The 26,535-nt window shown below is 44.4% G+C and overlaps 1 protein-coding gene across 2 annotated transcripts in view; it reads right to left on the bottom strand.

Moving 5' to 3' along the window:
* The window catches only part of DENND2A (DENN domain containing 2A), a gene marked incomplete at its 5' end in the record, with an annotated part of 99,814 nt that overhangs the window by 45,357 nt on the left and 27,922 nt on the right, over nt 1-26,535 (bottom strand). For both annotated transcript variants that reach the window (XM_079785405.1, XM_079785406.1), the window contains 4 exons: nt 611-732; nt 2,711-2,838; nt 21,443-22,591; nt 25,863-25,964. In XM_079785405.1, coding sequence (XP_079641531.1) covers nt 611-732; nt 2,711-2,838; nt 21,443-22,591; nt 25,863-25,964 — 1,501 coding nt within the window. The remainder of the gene's footprint in view (nt 1-610; nt 733-2,710; nt 2,839-21,442; nt 22,592-25,862; nt 25,965-26,535) is intronic.

Raw genomic sequence — 26,535 nt, 5'->3', positions numbered from 1 at the left:
TCAGTCCGGCCTCTGCGCCCTTTTGCAGCCTGGAAGCCCTCGGGGGATGTCCGACTGACGGCTTAGGCCTGCCAGACATCCTTAGCACTGCCACGGAGGGAGGAGAGGCTCCCACCACCGCCTCTGCACTTGCCAGCCATGAGCCTGGCTTCTGGCTGAGCGGCGCTCCCCCTATGTTGAGCGGCTTCCCCCTGGTGGTCAGTGCACATCATAGCGACCAGTTGTTCTGCTGTTCATTTGATTGCATATTAGCCTTTTATTATATAGGATATGTATTCTTTCATTAAAACCCCCCACAAATGGTGTCTTTCTATAGTTTAGAGTTTGTTTTACGACATTCTTCTTAAGGCTCTATGGATATATACTATCTTATTTGCCTAGTTGGGGAGGTTCCTGAAACCAGAATAAGGTAAAATGATACTTTAGGAAGCTTTGTTAAACAGAAGGTTCCAGAATTAAGAAGCAGGAAGACAAGGAAGGCAGCTAATGTACATCTCAGAGCCTGGCAGTGAGGGTGGCCTGGCATTCCAGTGGAATCCAGAACTACAGGCTGCTCAAGACATGGTGCTGGGGACCCCTTGCCCCCCAACACTCCCTTGAGGGCTCATACCTTGGTGGATGTGTCAGAGATTGAAGAGGCAGAAGAACCAGGAAAATTCAAGACACATTTCTTTCCCAGGCAGCGACCATGTAAGTCAATGTCCTCATAAGGGTTTTCCTTCATTGGCAGGTCTGTGGTCAAAGGCAATGGGTCAGGAACTGGGAACGTTGTGGAAGTTTTCCTTACCGGATCTACATAGGCTTCTCCCTGTGGAGATGTCTGATGTTTTGCTATCTATTTGTTCTTCTCTTGGTAATGGACCCCGATTGTCATTGGGGTAACTCCCCATCTCCCGTTCTTAGATGTGAGAGATTAACTCCACTCCCATTTTAGGGCTTTAGCCAATCGGAGTTTCCAGAGTCCCTGTCTCAGTGACCAGTGCCAGGAAGGGCTCATACCCCAAGTCTAAGCCAATCACTGCATGGCATTCATGGGCTCTGAAGGTGAACAAAGGTCCTACACTGGTCTAGCTGGGGTGAGCTTCAGGATTTTTACTGGGCTTTTCAGGATACAGACTCTCCCTCCAGGGAGCCAATGGCAGCCATCACGGGAACTTGGGAAACCTGCTGAGAATGGAGCTAACCTGAGAAATAAGCAAACTCTCTTTGTTGTTTCCAGTGGGTTTTCTGTTCCCAGATTTCATTCCTGCTTTGGATTTGGGAAGCCTAATGTCAGGAACCCATCTCCAGCACCTTGGACACAGCAATTCTGGAATTCATTACATGCATGTATGTGTATATTTGCCTTCCCTGCCCCTTGTATGTGGTCACATGTGGGTCTCTTCCCCCACACCCACTCCTACCCCCAAAATGCAGATACTGGTCTGAGCTCACACCTCACTGAAACCGTGATCTTCTATGAAGATAATTTAACTCACTGAATCTATTTATTTAAAAATTTAATAAGATTATATAGCAGGCGTCCTCAAACTACGGCCCACTGGCCACATGCGGGTGTTTTTGCGTTTTGTTTTTTTACTTCAAAATAAGATATGTGCAGTGTGCATAGGAATTTGTTCATAGTTTTTTTTAAACTATAGTCCGGCCCTCCAACGGTCTGAGGGACAGTGAACTGGCCCCCTGTTTAAAAAGTTTGAGGACCCTTGTTATATAGGTTTAAAGTGTATAATTCTATGATATATCATCTGTATATTGCATTGTGTGCCCACCATCCAAAGTCAAATCATCTTTTGTGACCATATATTTGACCCCCTTTACCCTTTACTGCATCCCCACCTCCCTTCCCTCTGGTAACCACCATACTGTTGTCTGGGTCTATGAATTTTTGTTTGTCATGTTAGTTCATTTGTTGCTTTCAGTTTTAAATTCCACATGAGTGAAGTCATATAGTTCTTGACTTTTTTTGTCTGACTTATTTTGCTTAGCATTATATTCTCAAGATCCATCCTTATTGTTGCAAATGACAGTATTTCATATTTTCTTATGGCTGAGCTAACTCACCAAACTTAAATACATACAAACTCTTGTAAATCTGAACCTGATTTTGGAATCTGAGAGAATTCTTCAGAGCAAGGCTCAAGTTTCTTTTTAATAGTAGACATTCAATTTAGCCTGAATTTTTGATGCCTCATTACGGCCATACTCCCACGATTTCAGAGAGAGTGTGGTGGTCTTCAGTTTTCTTTCATTCAGTAATCCCTACATTACTGAGCATTTGTTATACGCCAGGTATTTTGCATACCACTTTCTTCAGTCCTCAAACAACCCTGGAAGGTAGCTATCATCATCCTTAGTATACAGGCGAGAGAACTGAAGCTCAGAGATGTTAAGTCACCAGCTCAATGTCATACAGCTAATAAATACCAGAGCCAAGATTTAATCATGGATATTGAGGCTCCAAGTCTCCATGCAAACCACACTGCACTGCACTGCCTCCTTGGCTGTTCGTCAGAGCCCTTCTCCACCCAGCCCCCATATTCTCTCACATAGTCCATTGTGGTCACTCTCCCACCCACCTACTTGTTCTCTTTCATTTGATTACATGTATGTGTGTGTGTGAGAGAGAGAGTTTTAAGCACCCAGCCCTATTTCTTCTCTCCCTTTCGAAGAGACACACTCACACCCATATACAGACATTTTGGCTTCTTACCTAGAATGTCTTCATAGACGTTCTCCTCTGATAAAGTGCATGTGAGCCCCAGCTTAGTCTGTGCATACCAGTCGACCCTGTTGTTCTCAGAGGAAGACTGAAGTAAATCTTCAAACTCATAGGACTTTCTGGGTTGTAGCAGATGGGAGGGAAAAAGAACAACCCCAAGATCTTGAATTAAATTAGGCTGGTTCAGAGAATATATACCAAAAAAAATTTTTTTTCTTGCAAAAATTTCTATTACTGAAATCAACTCTGATGTTTGTAAAACAGGTGTGAAAAATCTTCAAATATGAGATGTGGTTTTTCGTTTTTTGTTAATCCTCACCTGAAGATATTTTTCCATTGACTTTTTTTTTAAAGAGAATTGAAGGGAGGAGGAGAGTCAGAGAGAGCGAAACATCTACGTGAGAGAAACACATTGATTGGTTGCCTCCCACACGTGCCCTGGCCCTGGTGGATGGAGCTCACAACTGAGGTATGTGCCCTTGACCAGAACCCAGAACCTTCAGTCCAAGGGCCAACGCATATCCATTGAGCCAAAACATCTAGGGCCGATGTGGCTTTGACTTGAAAGAATGTGTATACTATTATGCCAAGTAAAGATATCAAAGTATATATCTAAAATACAGTCCCAACTTTGTAAGCAAACATACACAAAGAAAATAAAAAGAAGAAAGTAAAATACACAGCTGTTATCTCAGGACTGAGGGATGGCTCCTGGCTTCTCTTCACTTTTACTTTTCTCTGGACTTTTTAAATGGTCCACAATGTTTACAGAGCACACGTATTAATAATTAGAAAGGAGCAGTGATGGCCAGTTCAGAGTGGACCAGGGGCCCGGTCACCTCCCCCCTCTCACCCTCGTGGGTAGTATCAGAATGAAACTCCGAGGCCATGGACACTCCACCCTGCCCCTCAGAGATCTGTGGAAACCTGACCGGGTCTCTGTGGCCTGGCTCACTCTATGGCTTTCTACCACCCCTACCCCCACCCTATATCCACATGGGCAGTCCTTGTTCTGATGGTGTTGATCAGAATCTTATTCACACACACACACACACACACACACACACACACACACACACACAGAACCACTCACCCTGAGTTTCTATGATTTTTGTAACTTAATTGAACAATTGGGAGGTCAAAAGGTGGGTCATATTGGGAAACATACAAAACATCAGCCACCTCACAGGTTCACTCCACCTCCCTCCTCTTCTTCTCTCCCTCCCTATCCTTATCCAAAGTAAGCCAGATCTTACCCTGTCTCTGGTTGGAGCAGAACAGCCCTGCCCACTCAGGCTCTGGAGTCTCCCCTTCCACTTCCAAGCAGATTTGTCAGGAATTTCTGCTGAACACACTCAGGCCTTCCTAGAGTGGGACTTAGGTGAACATGCAGTCCCTCCAGCTGACCTTTGTCCTGGCCCTTCTCTCCTCCCTGGATGGGGTCCAGAGGGTCACAACACTCCTATGGCTCTGAAAGCATGGCTCATCTCTCTTATTTTGTTCACATGGGTCTAGCACAGTCTTCTAAACATGCTGCATGGTAAGTTGTAGCTGACTACTTAGATATAGTGCTTTTGTTCACTCACACTTCCAATCTCTCTCCGGCCCTTTGGGGAAGGTGCCCCACTGGATGCAAAGCCAGGATGCTTCATTCACAAGCCTTTTAACCTTGGACAAACCACTTAATTGGGCTGAAACTCAGTGTCCTGATTTGTAAAATAGTCACTACCTCATAGGATTGTCCAAAGCGTAGGAAGGAGAATGTTTGCAAAGTCCTTAGCACCTAACGAGCATTCAACAATTACTATTACTTATTGTGGTGATATTCACTATTTATGCAGTGAACGTTTTATATTGAACATTTATAGTGTAGAAGGCAATGCACTTAGGGTTTGATATATAAGGAGGGACTGCCCTAACCGGTTTGGCTCAGTGGACAGAGCATCAACCTGTGGACTCAAGGGTCCCGGGTTCGATTCTGGTGAAGGGCACAGTAGGGGGTACACAGGAGGCAGCCAATTAATGATTCTCTTTCATCACTGATGTTTCTGTCTCTCTCTCTCCCTCTCCCTTCTACTCTGAAATCAATACTAGTAAAAATATATTTTTAAAAATATAAGGAGGGACTAAAACAAAGTCCCTGGCTCAAAGAGCTTACCTTCTAGGGAGGAAGACAGACCTTTAGCCAGCTCATGCACAAACAAAATATAAAATGTGCTATGTTCAATGATGGACAAGAACAGGTTGCTACAAATGAGACTATCAATTTAGGTTGGGGATGCATAGGGGAAGGCCTCAATGAGAAAGTCACTCCTTAAAGCTGAAACCTAGAGGATAAAAAGAGCTTAGTTGGGGAAAAGGGATCCAAGAAGAGGAAAGGGTATGTGTGAAGGTCCTAGGGCTACAGAGAATTTGGTGCATTTGTGGAAAGACAGCCATTCAGCAAGGCAGGCCTGCGGGGAACAAGAGTGGAGAGTGCCGGGCAACGAGATGGCAGAACCAGGCAGAGGCCACCTGCCTGCTTTCCAAACTTTGAGGATTTCTTGCATTTTCAATCTTTCCTCTTTACTCCTTTCTTCTTCTCTTTTTAAAAACATGCTCAGGTTTCCTCTATCTTGAAAAATCTTGCACTTGAGGCAATGACCCTGGTAGTTCTGCTATTTCTCACCTTCCTTGCCAACATTTCTAACTGGGGAGACGGAAGGAGGAGGGGCAGAGTATTCTGTCTGCGTGTTAGCTTACCATAGTTCACTGGTTTTTCTTTCCTTTACCGTCTCAACCGGGCATCTCTATGTATTCCTTTTCTGAAACTGTCCCCTAAAAGTCACTAGTGATTTTCTGGTAAAATCTAACCACTTTCTTGGTCCTTTAAAAAGAAAACTTTTTATTGATTTTTAGAGAGAGAGGAAGGGACAGAGAGAGAGAGAGAGAGAGGGAGAGAGAGAGGGAGAGAGAGAGAGAAAAAGAGAAACCAATCTGAGAGCAAAACATCAATTGATTGGCTGCCTCCTGCACCCTCCCCACCAGGGATCGAGCCTGCAACCCAGCTTTGTGCCCTGACAGGGAACTGAGGGGAACTGAAGGGGCAAACTTTCAGGGCACAGGATGACGCCCAACCAACTGAGCCACATGGGCCAGGGCTCTTGGTCTTTGTTTTACATGACACCGCTTTTCTTTACAAGACATCTCCCAGATTCCACAGTGTAAGGCAGCAGTAGTTAATGTGCCATCCATGGCCAGGGGCTCGTGTGTCAACTGTTGTGACCGGTCCTTGATGAGATAGGTACAGAAATTGAAAGCAAGCATTTAGAAACTTTTAAAGCAATTTGACAGAATGCATTTTTTAAAAAGTGAGTCTTGTATATAGTATTACCTTTTTTTCCATTTCATTTCACTGGTATCCTATCTAATGAAGAGGGAATATGCTAATTGACCCTCACACCGTTGCAAAGATGGCGGCATCCACAGTCAATAAGGAGGGAATATGCTAACTGACTGTCCCGCCCTCAAATATGGCGGCACCCACAGCCAATAAGGAGGGAATATGGTAATTGACTGACACGCCCTCAAAGATGGCGGCACCCAAAGCCACAAGATGGCGGCGCCCAGTCCCCTCAGCCCCGCCGCGCGCCTGCCTCCAGAGTCCCCCAGTCCCCTCAGCCCCCCAGCTGCCCAGGGCCGGCCCGAGGTGCAGGCAAGCCTCAGATGGTGGCTGCCCAGCCGCCAGGGCCGGCCTGAGGCACAGGCAAGCCTGGGATGTCAGCTGCCCAGCCGCCCAGGGCCGGCCCGAGGCGCAGGCAAGCCTGGGATGTCGGCTGCCCAGCTGCCCAGGGCCGGCCCGAGGCATAGGCAAGCCTCAGCTGTTGGCTGCCCAGCCGCCCAGGGCCAGCCCGAGGCGCAGGCAAGCCTCAGCTGTTGGCTGCCCAGCCGCCCAGGGCCGCCCGAGGCTCAGGTAACCAGGGCAGGCTGAGGCTTGCACTGACGGCAGTAGCAGTAGCAGAGGTGTGATTGGGGCATCGCCTTCCCCTGATCGCTGGGTCGCCTCCCGCCCCTGAGGGCTCCCGGACTGTGAGAGGGGGCAGGCCGGGCTGAGGGACCTCCCCTTCAGTGCATGAATTTTCATGCACTGGGCCTCTAGTTTTATTATATTTTACAACAGTATTGTTTGGCAAAGGGTTACAAACACAAGCACAGGGGTCAGGGTGGTTTGAGAAGGCTGATGCAATGCTGCCCCAGGCTACTTCCCCTCGCACACAACCCTTCCTGGGCCTCTCTTCCTCTTTCTGGGCTATGGGCTTCCCAAGGCTTTTCCTCTTTATGCTCTAAACTTTCATATCTCCACATCTAAATTCATCACCCCTTATCTGCACCTCATCCCCACTCCTTTATGAACTTGAACTTGTTACTTAGGGCACGATAATCAAGAAGGGCCAAGCCAGAAACTTCCATGCTGGATGTCTATGGTCTTAAGTGAGGTCAGGAAGCTAAAACTGTTATCCATGCACTGGGCTCCTGACTTATTAACAGAAGTTCATGAGCCCCATCTCCCTCCCCTTGAGGAGTCTAGCCTGGAGAGGAGGATTGAGCTCCAGAGCTTAGCAGATGGGGTCTGTGGTGGTGGTGGTGGTGAAGGGGGAAGCAGGGATGTGCTGTTTTCTCTAGGATGGGAATAGGGCAGTGCTGTGAACCCACTCTGAACAATCCCCAGTCTGGGACGCCAGGAGCCCAGACTGGCATTCACAGGGATCTGATTAGAGATGGAGTGGTGGTGGTCTGTGGCCAGAGCAGGGCAAAGCCACAACTCCTGGGTTCTCCTGGTGAACTCATCTATACTAATAAAAGGGTAATATGATAATTAGACCGAACATCTTCCAGACGACCTTCCGGACATCAATCCGGACAAAGCCATGGTGGTGGGGCTGAGGCAGAGGCAGTTAGGGGTGATCAGGCCGCAGGGAAGAGCAGTTAGGGGGATCAGGTCGGCAGGGGAGAGCAGTTAGGGGGATCAGGCTGGCAGGGGAGAGCCGTTAGGGGAATCAGGCTGGCAGGGGAGAGCAGTTAGGGGGATCAGACCAGAAGGCAGGTGAGTGGTTAGGAGCCAGCAGTCCCAGATTTCGAGACCAGCAGTTGGACACCCCCTGAGGGGTCCCGGATTGGAGAGGGTGCAGGCTGGGCTGAGGGACCCCCCCCCCCCCGCCTGCACCGTGCACGAATTTCATGCACTGGGCCTCTAGTCAGATTATATTAGCCAGAGTCCTCAGTATGCCTACTACCTAAATCTGCTAGAAAAGAGGCTGTTTAATGAGACCACAGACTCATCCATTCAACAACACCTATCAAGTACCAACTAAGCACTTTTCTTGGATTAGCACATTCAGACTTCGCCACAACCGTGTGAAGAATTACTATTATTGTACACATTTCATATATGAGAAAACAGAGGCATAGAGAGGCAAGATAAATTTCTCAGTGTCACACAGGGAGAAAGTGGTGCACTGGGGAGTCTGGTTGGAGGCTCATGCTCTGAACAACACTGGCACTGAGCAGAGCATGTAAGTACAAGGCAATGCTTGAGAAAAGCTGCAACTGCAGTCCACAGATTAAAACAGGTTCAGTGTCCAGAGTATGAAGTTATGAACTTGAACTAATTTTCCATACAAAATCGCATTACACATTACTATGAATTACCCAGCAAGCTCCCCATTTCCCTCATAATGTAACTAAATTATGCTATGAAGAGAAGCTAGAACCTCATAGAAAAAAGAGGGGACAGCCAGGGGTTGCTTCCCTGGGAGCTGGCAGCTTCGACCATAATGTCAGGAAGCCCCACTCCTGACAGCTGAGGGACAGAGTGACCACCACTTACAGGGAAAGCCTTGACTGTCTGGAATTTGAGCATAACCCTGAATAAGCTTGGTCTTTTATTTGATTTCGGAAAGGGACTGCAGCTGTGCTGTTGAGAGAGCTCTATAATTGTTTTTACTTTTTAAAAATCTCAATTGCGTTACCTATGAAACAATATTTGTATAGATCAAATTTTAAAATGAAAAATTATAAAGTACCTATGAAATAATATCTGAATAATTAAAATGTTTTATTAACAATAAATGCCCTAACAAAACAGATGTTTGCATGCTCTAGGCTCTCCAAGTCCCAGTAGACGGCTCACTTACTTAGAGTATATGTAATACAACCTGGATTATCTGTTGGGGTTTGTTGGGATGGGATTAACCTGTATCCAAATGGCCACTGTCAGACACCCTGGGTTTTCAAGCCATAGTATGGATGTTTTTTATGATGCTTCCACAGTTCCAAGAACAATATCCTCCTATCTAATAAAAGAGTAATATGCAAATTGACTGTCACACTAAGACACAAGATGGCTGCCCCCATGTGGTCAAAGATGGCTGCCCCCATGTGACACAAGATGGCCGCCACAAGATGGCCTGCAGGGGAGGGAAGTTGTAAGTGATCAGGCCTGCAGTGGAGGGCAGTTGGGGGGGGACCAGGCCTGCAGGGGAGGGCAGTTGTAGGTGATCAGGCCAGCAGGGAGGGCAGTTGGGAGGGACCAGGCCTGCTGGGGTGGGCAGTTGGGGGGGACCAGGCCTGCAGGGGAGGGCAGTTATAGGTGATCAAGCCAGCAAGGAGGGCAGTTGAGGGGGAACAGACCAGCAGGGGAGGGCAGTTGGGGGGGGACCAGGCCTGCAAGGGAGAGCAGCTGGGGGGCACCAGGCCTGCAGTGGAGGGCAGTTGGGGGGACCAGGCCTGCAGGGGAGGGCAACTGGGGGGGAGGCAGGCCTGCAGGGGAGAGCAGTTTGGGGGGACCAGGCCTGCAGGGCAGGGCAGTTGGGGGGGGGGGGCAAGGCCTGTAGGGGAGGACAGTTGGGGGGGACCCAGGCCTGCAGGGAAGGGAAGTTGGAGGGGACCAGGCCAGCAGGGGAGGGCTGTTGGTGGGGAACAGGCCTTCAGGGGAGGGCAGTTGGGAGCCAGCAGTCCTGGATTGTGAGAGGGGTGTCTGACCACCCGTAAACAGGTGATCAGGCATCCCTCAAGGGGTCCCAGATTGGAGAGGGTTCAGGCTGGGCTGAGGGACACCCTCCCCCCACCCCCACCGTGCACAAATTTCGTGCACCGGGCCTCTAGTGCTAATATAAGAGGTTAGCTATACTTTGCCTGTAATTTCCAACACATAAAAGGTACCACCAGTCTAAATAGCATTAGAAAAGAGCAATTTCTAAAAATTATAAACTTACTAAAAAAAATGATTAGAAGATGCTTATTCACATTGCAAAACTCTCATTTAATTTGCAAAAGAATTCATCACAAGATTTCTCTATTTCTGTATTAAAATTTTGGTTTTCAGGTAACTAAGTTCTATGCAGGAAGCCTGAAAGACAAATTTGAATCAAAATGAAGCAACAGGGCATAAAAAACTCAAGGAGAAACCAAAAATCTTTACATGCCCAGTTTCTAGGGCCTGTGGGGAAGAGTTCCAGTTACAAAGTCTGATTTATCATCCTCCTCTGTTGGTAACATAACATATCTGCAAGCAATGACTTCACACAGCTCCTCCTAAGCACTGTTGCTGTAATTTGCATAGATGCCTCCAAGGACAGGGGGTTCTCTGGTTCTGAAGCTCAGGTGGGTGATTAGGCCCCCGAAGAAGAAAAATATGTTTAAACAAACCATCCCATTTAGCTATGTCTTTTCTATAAAAATATTTTTTAATTTGAAAAAAATATTTTAATGCCTTTATTTATATATTAACTTTGAGAGAAAGGAAATTTCGAAAGGCTAATGATAGCCATATCTAAACTGGCTTCACTCTTGTTTAAATATTTCCACGTTTGTTCCACATCCAGCCCACATGTTTAATAAGCACCTTCCAAGGGTTGGGATGAGCTCATAGCTAGTGATACGAAGTCCCTGCCTTCGTGGAGCCCACAGCCTGTTGAAGGGATGCAACCTCCTCTCAGCCTGAGTTTGTTTCCTGGGCCCTCAAATTATCACATGATTTGTATACTCCTTAGTTTTAGAAATGCTGGAATGATCTTATTGGTCCACTGAAGTTTGCTAAAGTAGATAATTTATGTAATATCCAAATTTCAACAACCAGTGCCAAATGCTGTGATTTCAAGTAGTATTTTGAATGTTATTTGTGACTTTCTCATATTTTTGTAAATGAAATCTATAATAATAAAATCATAATATGCTAATTAGACCGGATGTCCTTCTGGACGACCTTCCGGACAAAGCTGGGGCTGCAAGAGAAGCCTGGGTTCCGGGTGCCAGAGGGGAAGCAGGCGCCGGCAGCCAGGGGAAGGAAAGCCTATTCTTGCATGAATTTTGTGCATTGAGCCTCTAGTACTAATATAAGAGTTCATCCCACACCTCCATTTGGATGACGCACAATTTTAAGGGATCTTAAAATTAACAGATCCAGAACTGAACTCATACTCTTATTTCCCGCTCCCCACGAGGACCAGAGCCTCCTCCAGCAAAGGTCATTTCAGCAAAGGCTGTCTGTCACCCTCTCTCCTACTGCCCACTTCTAAACTATTCACAAGAGTTCTATCTGCAAAGTACTCCTGGAGTCCACCCACTTCTCAGTCCCCAATGCAACTACACCACAGGGTAACTCCAATACCAGCTGGCTCTTCCTCCCACCCTCTCAACTGGCCATCCTGTCACCGGTGACCTTTCCAGTCTCCATGCTGCTATAGGGCAAGATCTTAAAAGTGCAAATTAGATTGTGTCTCTCCCCTTCCTAAACTTTTCAAATGCTTCCTATTCATGTTAGGCAATAGGCCCAAATTCTTGCCTGGTCTACAGGGCTCTTCAGGAGGCTGGCTCCAGAGGACTCTAGGGTCACACCCCTCCTGACCCTCTGGCCATACCGTGCAGTTCAGGTCCTCCAGAGGCCTGCATGAAGTCTTTCTTGCCCCAGGACCTTCACCTATTTGTTCACTCAAACTGAATTCCCATCCACTGTCACCCTTCCCCGGGAACCTCAGGCTTCAGTCTGAGTGCTATCTCCCTTCCGATCTGGCCATTTCATGACAGGCTAAATACCATCCCCCCTCTCCCCACCTCCCGCCCTGCAACACACACACACATTCCCATAGCACCGTGGTTACATAACTAGTTGTGCACTTCCAACTATTACTAGTCTGTAAGGTCCATATGTGCAGAGTCTCATTCTATCTTGTTTTTTTTGCTATATTCCCGTGTCTAACACTACACTGGTTCACCTTAAATATGTGCTGGTTGAATAATTGAATGAGTATTTTTAAAGCTGGTTTTAACAGTTACATTTACTGCTTATAATTTAATCCTATTTTGGCAAACACAGATAAAGCAACTGTATTCCTAGAGCTAATTGTTAGTTGATTGTTTTGAACACATTTCCTCCAGAATTATTTTCGGCCATGGGTTAAATAAGCTTAGATAGTCTGGGACCCAGTCACCACTTAAAACCCATAATATAATCGGCTAGAACCAGGGATGCCATGCTCTGATTCCCTCGTCCACCTCCAGTTGCCATAGACTCCCTTCTTGCTGCCCAGGCATCTTTCCCCACAGCCCACCACACCTCTGGGGAAGGGCGCCTGTACCACCAGCTGTCCAGAGTAGGGAGCTAGTGGGAGACTGCTTATGTCAGCTCTTGGCTTGCTCTGTTATCAGGTATTTCCCCATCAAGGATTATGACTACCCACATTTGGTTTCTGCTTTTTTCTATCCTGAATCCAAAATAGAAGTATCTGAAGAAAAACTATCTCTATCCACCATTGTGTCTAAAATCCAACCATTTCCACATTCTGATGAGAACTAAGACAGGACAACCACTCTTCTTAGGTAGAATAACAACCACCCTCTTTACTCTCATCACTGTTTTCCAATGAACTACTATAGAAATAAACGAATTTACAAAATCAAGCTTCTCAGTACTTTTTGATTAATTTTGGTCTAAATCTCAAATTAATCAAACAATTTGTCACTTTGAAGCTGCTTTTGTATTTTAAATATATTTGTATTGATTTCAGAGAAGAAGGGAAAGGAAGACATAGAAACATCAATGAGAGAATTCATTGATCGCCTGCCTCCTACACACCCCACACTGGGGATCGAACCTGAAACCCAGGCATGTGCCCTGACCAGGGAATTGAACGGTGACCTCCTGACCTCCTGGTTCATAGGTCAATGCTGAACCACTGAGCCAAACCAGCTGGGCCCCTTTGAAGCTTTTAAACATTCAGTTTTTAGACACAGCAGTGAGAGTTACCTCACGGATGTCATGTTGACTAAGGCAGACTCATAATGACAGGGACAGACCACAGCGTTGCTGGTAAGTGAACTTTAACCACTAAACTGATGGTAGCTGAGGGTTGCTGCCCAGCCAGAGCGCTATGGAGATCCCTATCAGTCCTTTAGAAGATGAAAATTAAGGAATCAATAACAGCCATAAAATGACTGAGGTTTCATGTCCTCAAAAAATTCTGGAAGTCTCATGCTAAGGTCCCACGGAAAGGCTGAATCTATATAATGCCAAAACAATCAGTCGACAAGTTGAAATTTTGATCAATGTAGTCATTTGGTTGGATAATGACCTAAAAATCTCTGTCATATGATCAAATTAAACTAAAACAAAAAATCTGAATTCAAGTTAAAACCTTTGGGGTAAATAGATACATGTGAATTCAGGATGCTGCTTATACGTAAAAAATAATAACTTTTCTTGTTTAATGTCAGGCTTAAGGCATTCCTGTCAAAGTTATTAAATGTATGCCATAAAACATACATAACCAAGTTAATGCTGCTGTAGGAACCTTATCTTTGGAATTTCCTGACATTTCAGGGTTTCTCATTTTCCATTTTAGGACTGAAGGCATAAGGCCTTGCATTTAATTTCCTGGGGCTTTAGAGAAATGAAGAAAGAAGAGAAGAAAGGGAAGAAAGGAAGGAAGGAGACGAGGAGGAAGAAGAGATAAAAGAGGAAAGCGAAAAAAGGGAAGGGAAAAATAAAAAGAGAGAAAGAAAAAAAAACATTTTCTCAAACTGAGTATCTGAATTCATTGGTTTGGCTCTTGCTGAGGTGGACTAATTGGTCTATGAAAATAAGCTGAATACATTCTCTAATGCACACAGCCTGGCCGTGTAATTCTAAACCTTCATAACCTCAAAATCCTTAATCATTTCTTTCTTCAACCTTGGCTTGGCTTTCCTGCCTCAGGGCAGTAAGTCTGCCAAATGCCTTTTTTTTCTTTCCTATTTCTTTTTTAATTTTTTTCTTTTAGAGATAGGACCACTATAAAGAGCACACTTTATTTTTTAAGAGCAGAAAGTGAACATCTTGCCCTAATCACCCCCATTGTACTATTTTAAACAAAATGAAAATTCCAAAGCCAAAATTCTTAAAACACAGCTGATGCAACCACATTCAAACTGGCCAAGAAAAATTTCATCTTTGGACTGTAGCTAAGTAACTTTAGCTGGTTTGAAAGAAAATGCTGGAAGACCGAAAATAGCAGATGGTAGCTAAGAGAAAAATGATAATGGAAATAACTCTTCACCAGGTTGATCTGTCTTCCCAATGATGACACAGATGAAAGAGTCCAATTTCCCAGAATCAACCTGCCCCGGAGAGCGGGCCTCTTTGCAGAAACAGCCCAGGAAAGGGTGTGGGAGAGCTGCTGTTGGGAAGCATGGGGACGGGAGTAGAAAGTCACCAGAGTATTTAGGGCCCTGGGCTTGGCACTTGTTTGGGAAAGAATGTAGGGTTGGCGATGGATTCAAACTTTCTCAAAACATAAAGAAGAAATTCTCTAAATTCTTCTACAGATTTCACTGATAAAAGCCTAATAAAGATAGTCCAATAAGTACCAAGTACAGGCCAGTCCCATTTATAGAATACTGAGACAAAGATCTTAAAATATTAGCAAAGAGAATTTAGCAGTACATTAAAAAATAATAAACCAAGACCAAATAAGAGTTCATCCCAAAAATCTAAGGATGGGTTAGTATTAGATATAAATTCACTATTAATAGTCAAGGGAGAAGAACCATATGATTGTATAAAGCTGCTGAAGTGTAATTTTTAAAACTCTTTTTTTTAATGAATCTTTATTGTTCAGATTACAATTGTTTCTCCTTTTTCCCCCCATATCTCCCCACCACCCAGTTCCCACCCCCCCCTCTACCCTTACCTCCCCCCCGCTGTCCTTATCCATAGGTGTGTGATTTTTTGTCCAGTCTCTTCCCATACTCCCCACACAGACACCCCTTTCCCCCTGAGAATTATCAATCCACTCCCATTCTATGCCTCTGATTCTATTAAGTTCACCAGTTTATTCTGTTCCTCAGATTTTTAATTCACTTGACTTTTAGATTCACTTGTTCATAGATATGTATTTGTTGTTCATAATTTTTATCTTTCTTCTTCTTTTTCCTCTTTTTAAAGAATACCTTTCAGCATTTCATATAATACTGGTTTGGTGGTGATGAACTCCTTTAGCTTTTTCTTATCTGTGAAGCTCTTTATCTGACCTTCAATTCTGAATGATAACTTTGCTGGGTAGAGTAGTCTTGGTTGTAGGTTCCTGCTATTCACCACTTTGAATATTTCTTGCCACTCCCGTCTGGCCTGCATGGTTTCTGTTGAGAAATTAGCTGATAATCGTATGGGAGCTCCCTTGTAGGTAACTAACTGTTTTTCTCTTGCTGCTTGTAAGATTCTCTCTTTGTCTTTTGCCCTTGGCATTTTAATTATGATGTGTCTTGGTGTGGTCCTCTTTGGATTCCTTTTGTTTGGGGTTCTGTGCGCTTCCTGGACTTGTAAGTCTATTTCTTTATCAGGTGGGGGAAGTTTTCATTCATTATTTCTTCAAATAGGTTTTCAGCATCTTGCTCTCTCTCTTCTTCTGGTACCCCCATAATTCTGATGTTGGTTCGCTTGAAGTGGTCCCAGAGGCTTCTTACACTATCTTCAACTTTTTGAATTCTCTTCTCTTCATGCTTCTCTGGAGGAGTGTCCTTGGCCTCTTTGTATTCCAAATCTTTGAGTTGATTCTTGCGATCCTCTAGTCTGCTGTTGGGTCTCTGTATAATATTTTTTATCTCAGTCAGTGTATGTTTAATTTCTAGTTGGTCTTTTTTCATATCCTCGAGGGTCTCATTGAATTTATCGGCCTTTTCCATGAAATTCTTGAAAAACCTTATAACCGTGGTTTTGAACTCTATATCCAGTCGCTTGTTCTCCTCCATTTCTTTGGTTTGTGATCTGTTTCCTTGCCTCCTCATTTTCTCTGCTTCCCTGAATTGGTAGGGTAGTTTTGTGTACTAGATGTCCTATTGGTTCAATGGGTCAGCCTCCCAGTTACTTGAGGTGGACACTCTTGGTGTACCCTTGTGTACTGTGTGTCCCCCAGCAGGAGCTACAGCAAGAACTAGTTTTCTCCTCCTTTGCTTGGGCGGTTTTGGAGCAGTCTGACTGGAGCTGCAGTTAATTTGGTTAAGCTGCCACAGAACAGGCCATTTATATGCAAAAGCCGCTATGTGGAGCCTGGGCGGGTTTGTAGAATGTGCGGGGCGGGTCTCAGGGCGGGGCTGGGTCTCAGGGTGTCACTAGGCTGGGGCGTGGCCAACGGCAATGGCTGGCGTCAGCCGTCTCTGCCTTTCCACGGTTTCCAAGTCCCTGCGCCCCGCGCTCCAGCGCAGTAAACAATGATTGCTGGGCGCACCTCTGCAAAAAAGTCACTCTCACTTTCCGACCCGATGGCCGAGAGTCCAGCTTCTCCCCGTAGGTGTCTGGGTCCCCCACGTGTCCCCAGAAACTGGATTTCAGAGTGATCGGGAGCTTGTCTCCCTTCGGGTTGAAAAAAAAGCAGTACGCCCAGTCGCCCGCCACCAGCCCGATTCGCGCGCCTCCGTACCTCAGCTTTTCAGCATTTGTGCTCCTTTCTCTCCTTAGTTGTAAATCTTCCACTCAGCCAGCTTTCCCGTGGTTCTGGGTGGTAGACGTTTTGTCTTTTAGTTGTATTTTTGAAATTGTTGTGTGAGGCAGCAGATTAGTTGTTTAACTATGCCGCCATCTTGGTTCCTCCAATCTAATTTTTAAAACTCTTAGTAAAATAAGAAATATAAATGAACATTACCTTGATAACATAAAAACACACCTCAAACAAGAGTGTTTGAGAGTGGAATACTAGCAACGTTACGGTTAAAGTTAGGGATGAGATAAGCCTGCCTGTTGCTATCAGCACTATTATTTAATTCTGCTGTGCAAGTATTAGCCAGGGTAATGAGGTAAGAGAAAGAATTTGGAGGTATAAATTTTTTAAAAAAGGGTAAAACGATAATTCTTTGCAGACAATCCTATATAATAAGAGAGGAATATGCTAATTACCCGTTATGCCCTGAGGCGTAATGACTGACCACCTAATGACTGGATCACGGATCTGCAGGACGGTGGGGCAACAAGTGGGCAGCGGAGAGCTATAGGAGGGAGGAAGTGACCTACTGGTGCACAGATTCGTGCGCAGGGCTGCTAGTATGATTATATACATAGAAAGTCTAAGAGAATCAACTGACAAACTATTAGAAACAATAAAAAAATTTTTAAGGTATCTTTTAAAAGAGTAATATACAGCCCTGGCCAGTTTGGCTCAGTGGATAGAGCATCGGCCTTCGGACTGAAGGGTCCCGGGTTTGATTCTGGCCAGGGGCACATGCCTGGGTTGTGGGTTCCATCCCCAGTGGGGGGTGTGTGGGAGGTGGCCAATCAATGATTCTCTCTCATCATTGATGTTTCTGTCTCTCTCTCCCTCTTCCTTCCTCTCTGAAATCAATAAAGAAATTTATTAAAAAAATAAAATTAAAATAAAGGAGTAATATACAAAATAAATCATTTTCTTAAATATGAAACCGATATAATGAGAAAAAAGATTATATTAACAATGGCAACAAGAAGATAAAATGCTTAGGAATAAACTTAGCAAATATTAAGAATCACAATTAAAAACCAATTATATAATTGTCAAGTGGGTACTAAACTTACCAGGGTGGTCACCTCATAAGTTATAAAAATGTCTAATCACTATGTTGCACACCTGAAACTAATACAATATTGTATGTCAACTGTAATTTAATTTATATTTTTTAATTTTTAAAATGAAAAAAACCAAAACAAAACAGCCCTAACCAGTTTGGCTCAGAGGATAGAGTGTCGGCCTTCGGACTGAGAGGTCCCAGGTTCTATTCTGGTCGGGGGCATGTACCTTGGTTGCGGGCACATCCCCAGTGGGAAGTGTGCAGGAGGCAGCTGATCGATGTTTCTCTCTCATCGATGTTTCTAACTCTCTATTCCTCTCCCTTCCTCTCTGTAAAAATCAATAAAATATATTTTAAAAAATATATTAAATAATTAAAATATTTGGTATTGGAAAAGAAATAGATACCCTGATTAATTAAACAAGAGAGCCAGAAAACAGTAACAGCTAACATTTATTGAGCCTTTACTATATCCCAGGCTTTGTTTTATGATTTATAGATATTTACTTATCTTCTTCACAACTTATGAAGTGGTTATTATAATTATCACCATTTTATTTATTTGTTTATTATTATTATTTTTTGTTGTTAATCCTCACTGGAGGATATTTTTCCATTGATTTTTAGGGAGAGTATAAGAGAAAGGAAAAGACAGAGAAAAACATCGATGTGAGAGAAACACATTGATTGCCTCCTGCATGAGCCCTGACCAGGGCCCAGGCTGGGGAGGAGCCTGCAACCAAGGTATGTGCCCTTGACTGGAATTGAACCTGGGACCCTTTGGTCCGCAGGCCAATGCTCTATCTGCTGAGCCAAACTGGCTAGGGCTAATTATCACCATTTTAAGTAAAATGAGGCCAAGACAAATTTAGTAGCTTGTCCAATGTCACATAGCTAACAAGGGGCAGAGTTAGAAGTACTCTGGCACTAGAGTCTTCTCTAATGCTATATACTGCTCATCACAGCATTATTTGTTTTTGTTGTGTTTTTTTAATATATTTTATTGATTTTTTACAGAAAGGAAGAGAGAGGGATAGAGAGTTAGAAACATCGATGAGAGAGAAACATCGATCAGCTGCCTCTTGCACACCCCCTACTGGGGATGTGCCCGCAACCAAGGTACATGCCCTTGACCGGAATCGAACCTGGGACCCTTTAGTCCGCAGGCCGATGCTCTATCCACTGAGCCAAACCGGTTTCGGCTCACAGCATTATTTGTAAACTGGAAACAACCCAAGTGTCCATCAGTAGGGGAACAGCTAAATAAAAAATTATCTATCCACATGATGTAAAGAATGTGGTAGTTATAGAAAAGTGGAAGAAAAAAAAAGGAAGGTGGTAAGATGGAAAGATCTCAATGATATTGTAAGTAATAAAGAGTATAGAAAGAAGGAGAATATATAGCATGCTTTCACTTTTAAAAGACATAATTTTTTATATACTGTAAATTTATATAAAATTCTAGAATATACAAACCTTTTTCCCTAGAAGAGAACATAAGAAATTATGTTTTAGGGGGGTGGGAGCGGCTGGGGAGAAGTCAATAGGGGAGAAAGGAGACATATGTAATACTTTCAACAATAAAGAATTTAAATTAAAAAAAAATGTATGTTTTGGCAGCCAAAAGAATCCTACCTGACAGACCATGTTGAGCGGGGGAGTGACATGGTCTAATCTATATTTCTAGATAATTTCACCTAGCTGCTGAGAAAGGAATATACTGGGGTAGTGGTGGATCCAAGACGATTAAGGTGGTAGCAGTGGAGGAGGTGTAATCAAATTCAAGATAGCATTTAAAACTAGAACCAAAGGACTTGCTGATGAATTAGATGGGGGTACGTGAAAAAGAGAGGACTCAGAGATGGCCCCTAGGTTTCTGGCCTAAGCAAAATGAAGGATAGTTACCATTTAGTAAAATAGGAATTACTTTGAGAGGAGGTGGTTTGCCATGGCCTGGACTGAGAATTTAGGTTTGGACATATTAAGTCCAAACTACTAGCTAACCAAATGGAGACTCAAACAGGAGATGACTAATCTAATCTGAAGCTGGGAGAGAGAGTTGGGGCTGGAGGTACATAGTTGGGAGTCATAAGCATGTGACTGACATTTAAAGCCATGAGACTGGATGAGATCATTTAGGGAGTGAGTGTAGATGGACAGAAGTTCCTGTTCTGATCCCAGGATGAGGTATGGATGCGTTGTTGGTGGTGGTGGTGGGGGGGGGGGGGGGGAGGAGGGCAGGGTGTTCTGACACTTATGAAAAGGAACAGCCAGTGAAGTAGGACTACCAGGAAAGTGGGTGGCCTAGAAGTCAAGTGAATACGGTGTTTCAAGATGTAGCACCTCAGCTGTTCCTTAGTTGCCAACAGACTTGGTCAATGACAAGAACAGAGAACTAGAGATTGGATGTAGCAAGATGGAGGTTGTTTGTGTCCTTGGTCAAGAGCAGTCTCAGGATAAGTGGCAAAAGCCCAACTGCAGTGGGTCAAGGAAAAAAATAGGAGGTGAAGAAGTGATGACTATAAGTACGGACAACTGTCTGAGGAGTTCTGCTCTAAAGCTGGTTTCCACTTTAGTGGGTATCAACCAATGAGCACATTACAGAAATGTAGAGAGCACCTGGGAAGGCACATGGGCATTCTTCAATGATTGTCAGCTGAACCCAGTGGCGTTGGCAAAGCCAAGCCCTGGGAACATGCTTTGCCAAAAAGGCAGATGTGTTCTCAGCATTGACTCTTATCTTTGCCCAGGTGTCAGGGAACGGGTTTTGATATGTAAATCCAGTCAAGCACCAGGAATGAATAGGACTCTGGCCCACTCAAGAATGCAAATAATCTCCTTTGTCTTGACTTTTGGTGAAACTTCCTGGTATGTAGGGGTATAAAATAAACATGCTGCATCGGCTCTGGGTCACTGTCTCTCCATCAGAAGAGGGCAGCGGTCCACCCGGTCCCAGCTTTTTCCTTCTATCTCTGTGTCTCTTTCTTTTATTTCTCAATCCCCAGCCCCTCTACTCGAAGAACCGGATCATCTCTCTTTCCGTGCTGGACGAGGAAAAGAGAGACCCTGCCAAAACAAATGGACTAGAAATTAAGTTTCAAAGCAGAGAAGAAAATTAATCCAAAGCACAGATTTTATTTTCAAGCATTCACATGCTTTATTACCTAACGTGCTATTTTAATATTATAAAATATTCACAGTGGGTGCACCTATGTATAATGAGGAACCTGAGGCTTTGTGAGGTTAAGTTCAAGTTCATAGAGAATGACCATGATGGGGCCAGGGTAGACCCAGGCAGTGTGTGTCTGGAGCCCATACCAAGACAGAACATGAAAGGAAGAGCCAGGAAAGACTGAAAGTACCAAGAACTAGCAGGATGGTAGTCGACAATAGAGCACCAGTTAGCAGCAATTAGTAGATGCCAGGGATAAAACAAATGTTCACTGAATGCTTGGTTACTGTCTGAATCACAAGTACTCATCACATCCAAAGGGTAAAACAAAGACAAAACACATGCATCAGTTATCACGTGTTCACGTTTAGTCAATAAACTACCTCAAGTTATAAACAGTCTCAACTAACTACAAGATCCATCAGTTTACTAACAGCAAATAAGTAGACTGAGCAGCAGCTGTGATGCGGCATAGACTGCTGGAGCAGACCGTCGCCGTCACCTACCTGTGGTCAGCACTGGGCTTTGGTCTCCCATTCCACAGTCTTCTGTTCACAGAGGAAGGTGGTGGAGAGGAGGGCAGGGGTGGGGGAGGAAGAGTGGGCAGAGGAGGCAGGTTCCTGCGATCTTTCCTGGAGCTGATGCCTGGGGTCCCATCCTTGTCCCCTTCTCCATCATGCATGAACGTTCTCCGGGGTTTGGGCAGGGGGTTGATGAAGTGTTTGGAGGAGGAGCCTCTGTATACACTCTCCAGGCTCTGATCACAGGGCTTCCCGTAGGAGCCTCTCCATTCCTCCGCAACCTCGGGGGTGGGCTGCCTGGCTTCCAGGTCCGAGTGGTGGGACCTGAATTCTGAGCCACTCCCACATCCACGGTTCCCTGTTAGGCTGGGCCCCTCCTTGTCCGGCACACAATGTGGGGAATAACAAGTCCCTGGTAACTGGAGATCCAACCCTGCCACGCCATCCCTCAGAGCCTGCTCAAGTTTCTTGACCTGCACCAGCACAGAGAGGCTATCATTCTGAAAGCGCTGTTTGCTAAGCCTCAGCTCTAGGCCTTTGCCCATGCTCGGAGACAGCTCCCTGGCTGGCTGGCTTAGGTCTAGCCTCCGCTCTGCATTCTGTCTCATGACTTCCACTACCTCCTTATTCCTCTCGTTCTCTTTGCTCTCTCTTTCCAGCCTCGTTCCGTTCTCAGCTGCTGTGACCCGAGTCATCACACCATCATCACATCTCCTGTCCGTCACGCAGGATGTCAGGTAATCCTCTTGCCCATCTGCTTTCCTGCCAGGTGCAGGAGTGGGCAACTCCCTTTTCCCTTCCCATTCTGATATCTTGTCCTTTATACTGAGAGACTTGTGCCCGGCCCTGCCTCGGGCAGGAGGGCAGAGGTTCTGAACACCACTGAGCTGCCGCCTGCCAGACTTGCTGGCTTCTTTAGCATTGAGACCTGAAGCTGGGTCACTGATGATCATATTTGAGTTGAACATGTTCTGCTGAAAACAGTCTACTCTTAACTTTAGCTTCAGGTTATTGAGGTTTTCCAACGGGCTTCTTTGGAGGGGTGAGTCCTGATCAGTCTTTAGGAAAGGACTGGAGGACCTACAGGGCTGCCTTTGAGGATCTTCCCCAGCCTTTGGACCTTCCACCTGGACCCTGAACAAGAAAGATAAACACTGGGTGAGGACTCAGTAGCCACGTTATTGTTCTTGCCTGGTCATAGAGATTTCCTAGAACTTAGATATATTATATGCTGGCTGCAAATCACAAACATTGAAACCACCATCTAAAAAAATTACATAGTATTTTTCTTGGGGAAGATACCATGGAGCTATTGGATTTGGAGTCCAGTAGACTTGGGTTTAAATCCTAATTCAACCACTGACCAGCTGTGTAACCTTGGGCAAGATGCTCAACTTCTCTAAATCTCAATGTCCTCATCTGTGAAATAGGAATAATAGTGATAATAATACATATATAACAGGGTGACTGTAAACACTGAATGAACTAGCCCACATAAAGTATCTAGCATGTCATGAATGTACAAGATGTGGTGGTTAACATTATTATGAGCTTTTTTCTCCCTGATGAAAATAGGAGAAGAGAGTATATAATCTAAGTTTCCTCTGCTTCTGTTTTCAATGGATGGGCCTTTGTAATAATTATTCACAATTAAAACAACGCCATGAGTTACAAAGTTTTTGCTAATCCTGGGCTTGATAAGTTGTCTTGATTTGAATAGGTGAAGACACAATGATTAGCTGCATTTGAATTAAACCTCCTTTAGAATGTGAGCTCTACTAGAGTCGTCTCTCCATGACGACAGGGATTGTTGTTTCGTATTGAATGTGGTCTGTTTTGGCTACTGATATATCCCTAGCACCTAGAACAACACCTAGCAAAGTAGGAAGGCCAATAAATCTTTGCTGCATAAATGAATGAATCAACAAGCAGATTCGGATCTCATGGGTGGCCTAGAACTGCACTGTCCAATATACTGGCCACTAGCCATATGTGGCTATTTAAATTGAAATTAAATTAAATTAAATTCAGTTCCCCAGATGTACCAGCCATATGTTGAGGACTCAGTAACCACATGTGGCTAATGGCTACTCTAATCGGACGGAGTAGAACATTCCCACCACTCCAGAAGGTGCTGGCCTAGAATGTACATATGGGGATACATGCCTCCAAATGTGATCTTAGGCGATTAGTGTCATGAAGATGTTGAAAATTATGTTGAAAGAAAACCAGAAAAACATTTTTAAGCTAGTCTAATGAGAATGGGAGTATCTGTGCTTTGAAATGTGAAACTGTCTTCCACCAACACACATCATGCCTGAACACAGTGACTTTAGATGTGTCAAGATTAGCAAACATGCATGGGCCTACTTCATGGTGCACATTCTGTGAAACACAGATGAAGCTGTGTAGAATTCTGGAACCCCAGTCAGGTTTACATGAGGGATGAATTATTACCAACTTCACATACTCTATTTCTATTTAGCTTTCTATTCCAAAGACTAACAGTTGTTTATGTAAAGACTTCTTCCTATGGAACAATAGCTCGTAAGTTGTGTTGCTATTCTTGGTTGCTCAATATAAATTAGAAACTTGTGAAATTGCAAACACATTTTCATGTTAAATATGGCTACCAAAGCAGAATTCCTTAAATAAACAATTAACATAAATAACAGAGTGCTTACAGAAAAGAAACACATTTTTTAATTGTTCTGTTACCACTGAGGACATTGGCATGAATTCAGATTTTAGTCAGAATTGGAATCAGAATCATTTTGTTGATATTTTACTGAGAATTCCAAAGGCAAAAGTTAAAATCCTTGCTCTCATTAGAGCTAGAAGTGAGATGAAGAAATAGGACAGACACATAAAAACACAGTTCAGGTTAGTGCATGTTTAGTGACAAATATATAATCACTAATATCACATATATTGTTAAACAACACTGAAAAAATTTTGATTTACTGATTTGAGAGAGGGGGGAAGGAAGAGGGAGGGAAGGAGGAAGAGAGAGAGAGAGAGAGAGAGAGAGAGAGAGAGAGAGAGAAAGAGAGAGGGGCAGGCATTGATTGTTGTTGAACTTATTTATGCATTCATTGGTTGATTCTTTTTAAAAAAATATATTTTATTGGTTTTTTACAGAGAGGAAGGGAGAGGGACAGAGAGTCAGAAACATCGATGAGAGAGAAACATCAATCAGCCGCCTCCTGCACACCTCGTACTGGGGATGTGCCCGCAGCCAAGGTACATGCCCTTGACGGGAATCGAACCTGGGACCTTTTAGTCTGCAGGCCGATGCTCTATCCACTGAGCCAAACCGGTTAGGGCCATTGGTTGATTCTTGTATGTGCCTGGACCAGAGATTGAACCCACAACCTTGGCGTATTGGGACGATGTTCTAACCAACTGAGCTATTCGGCCAGGACTCTGTTAAACAATAATGACAGTAGATAAATACATCGTTTTAGGGTAGGAGGGACCTGGGTTGGAATCTTGGTTCCATTTTTTATTTTTCATCTTAAAGTAAGAACCCTATCTCCTTTGTCTAGACTGGAACTTTAGGAGTACAGAGGTCTAATTTATCTCATTTGCTGTGCCCAGTACATAATCGGTAGTCATTAAATATTTATTAAATGAATGAATGAACGAGCCAGAGTACATACATTATAAATCTTGATATTAATAAGTTGTAACTAGTGTTATTTAAGTTATTGTCTAAGGTCCCAAACGTCTGGCACGACTTCACAATCACTGAGGCCCTATCGAAAAATTGAAAAAGGATGCCTTGCTGGAAGACCATGCTGAGTGACAAAGCTCCAGCAATAGCAGCAAGGATGATGAAACAAAGGGCAAAGTGCCTTCTTCACATGGTTGCCGCACCCAAGGACTTCTCTAGTTCCTGTTTCCAGGAGTCTATGGCCCGAGGAGGGGTTCTACAGCTGTGAAAAGCTCAGGGATTGCCAACTCCTGTGCAAGTATCAAAGGAAAACATCTGGGGAGAAAACAATCCTGCTGATATAAGATGGGTAAAGATGCTATGTAGACAGATGTAGCTACAAAGATTTAGGGCTCACTGATATTTACAATACCTGTGCATTCCAGTAGTGAGAAAAATAAACCCTGGACTGGAATGTGTAACTGGGGACATTGCCTGGAATGGCCCTGGGATCATCCTCTCAAAACACTGGGTGCTAGTCAGACCTTCCCTTGACCACTTTGGTCTCAGGTTCTTAACTGAGTGCAGCGCATGGAGATGACTGACAGGAGGCTCATCACAATGACTCAGAAAAGAACACCTCCTTAGTTCAAGGAAGTGGGGTTAGAGAACAGGGAAAGGCAATAGTGAAAGGAAGGAGACTGAGAGTCCGCGCCAACTTCTTCACTCTTGGGGGAGAAAAGTTCTTACTTGTCAGCCAGTTTGCAGCTCAGGTTTTCAGTCTGGCTGTGGCTGCCTTTGGCCGGCCTGCACACGGTCATCATGTCAGCACGGAGAGGAGCTCCAAGTTTCCTGGGGGAACAGGGATGCATACTCAGTGAGCCACGACAGCAAATCTAGGGTCCCACCCCAAACTATTTAGTCCTGATGGATTCTTCCCAGGAGTGGAGGGTGACAGGAATGTGCCATTCAGAATCCCTCACCAAGGAAGTGGGGGCAAGGGCAGAGAATCCTGAGGTCCACCCAGATTCAGACGCCATACCAAACTCACGTGTGTGTGTACATATATAAAAAAACATGTAGCCTTAGAAAGCACAACATAAATACCAGTACAACCTGACACTTTTTCAGGCTAAGAATTTGGGATGAGCTAAAAGCCCCCCAAAAGGAAAGAGTTGTTACTTTATTTGAAACAAGAAATAAACCACCCACCGAAGTGTTCATATCCACACAGAGGTACTCTGCTCTTTTGCTGGCCCTATGGTAGGCATAAACCCACACTGTCCAGTGGCTCCATACCCAAGAGGAGGCTACCCACTAGGTCATTTGTCAGGTCTAAGGAAAACTAGGAGATGGGCCTGGCAAACCCAGGAATCCCACTGAGCCTCTCAAACCTGAAAGATGACAAGGACCATTGGATGCC

The sequence above is a fragment of the Cnephaeus nilssonii genome (genome assembly GCF_951640355.1).
Source record: "Cnephaeus nilssonii genome assembly, chromosome: 12".
Lineage (NCBI taxonomy): Eukaryota > Metazoa > Chordata > Mammalia > Chiroptera > Vespertilionidae > Cnephaeus > Cnephaeus nilssonii.
This window is presented reverse-complemented; position numbering and strand designations above follow the sequence as displayed.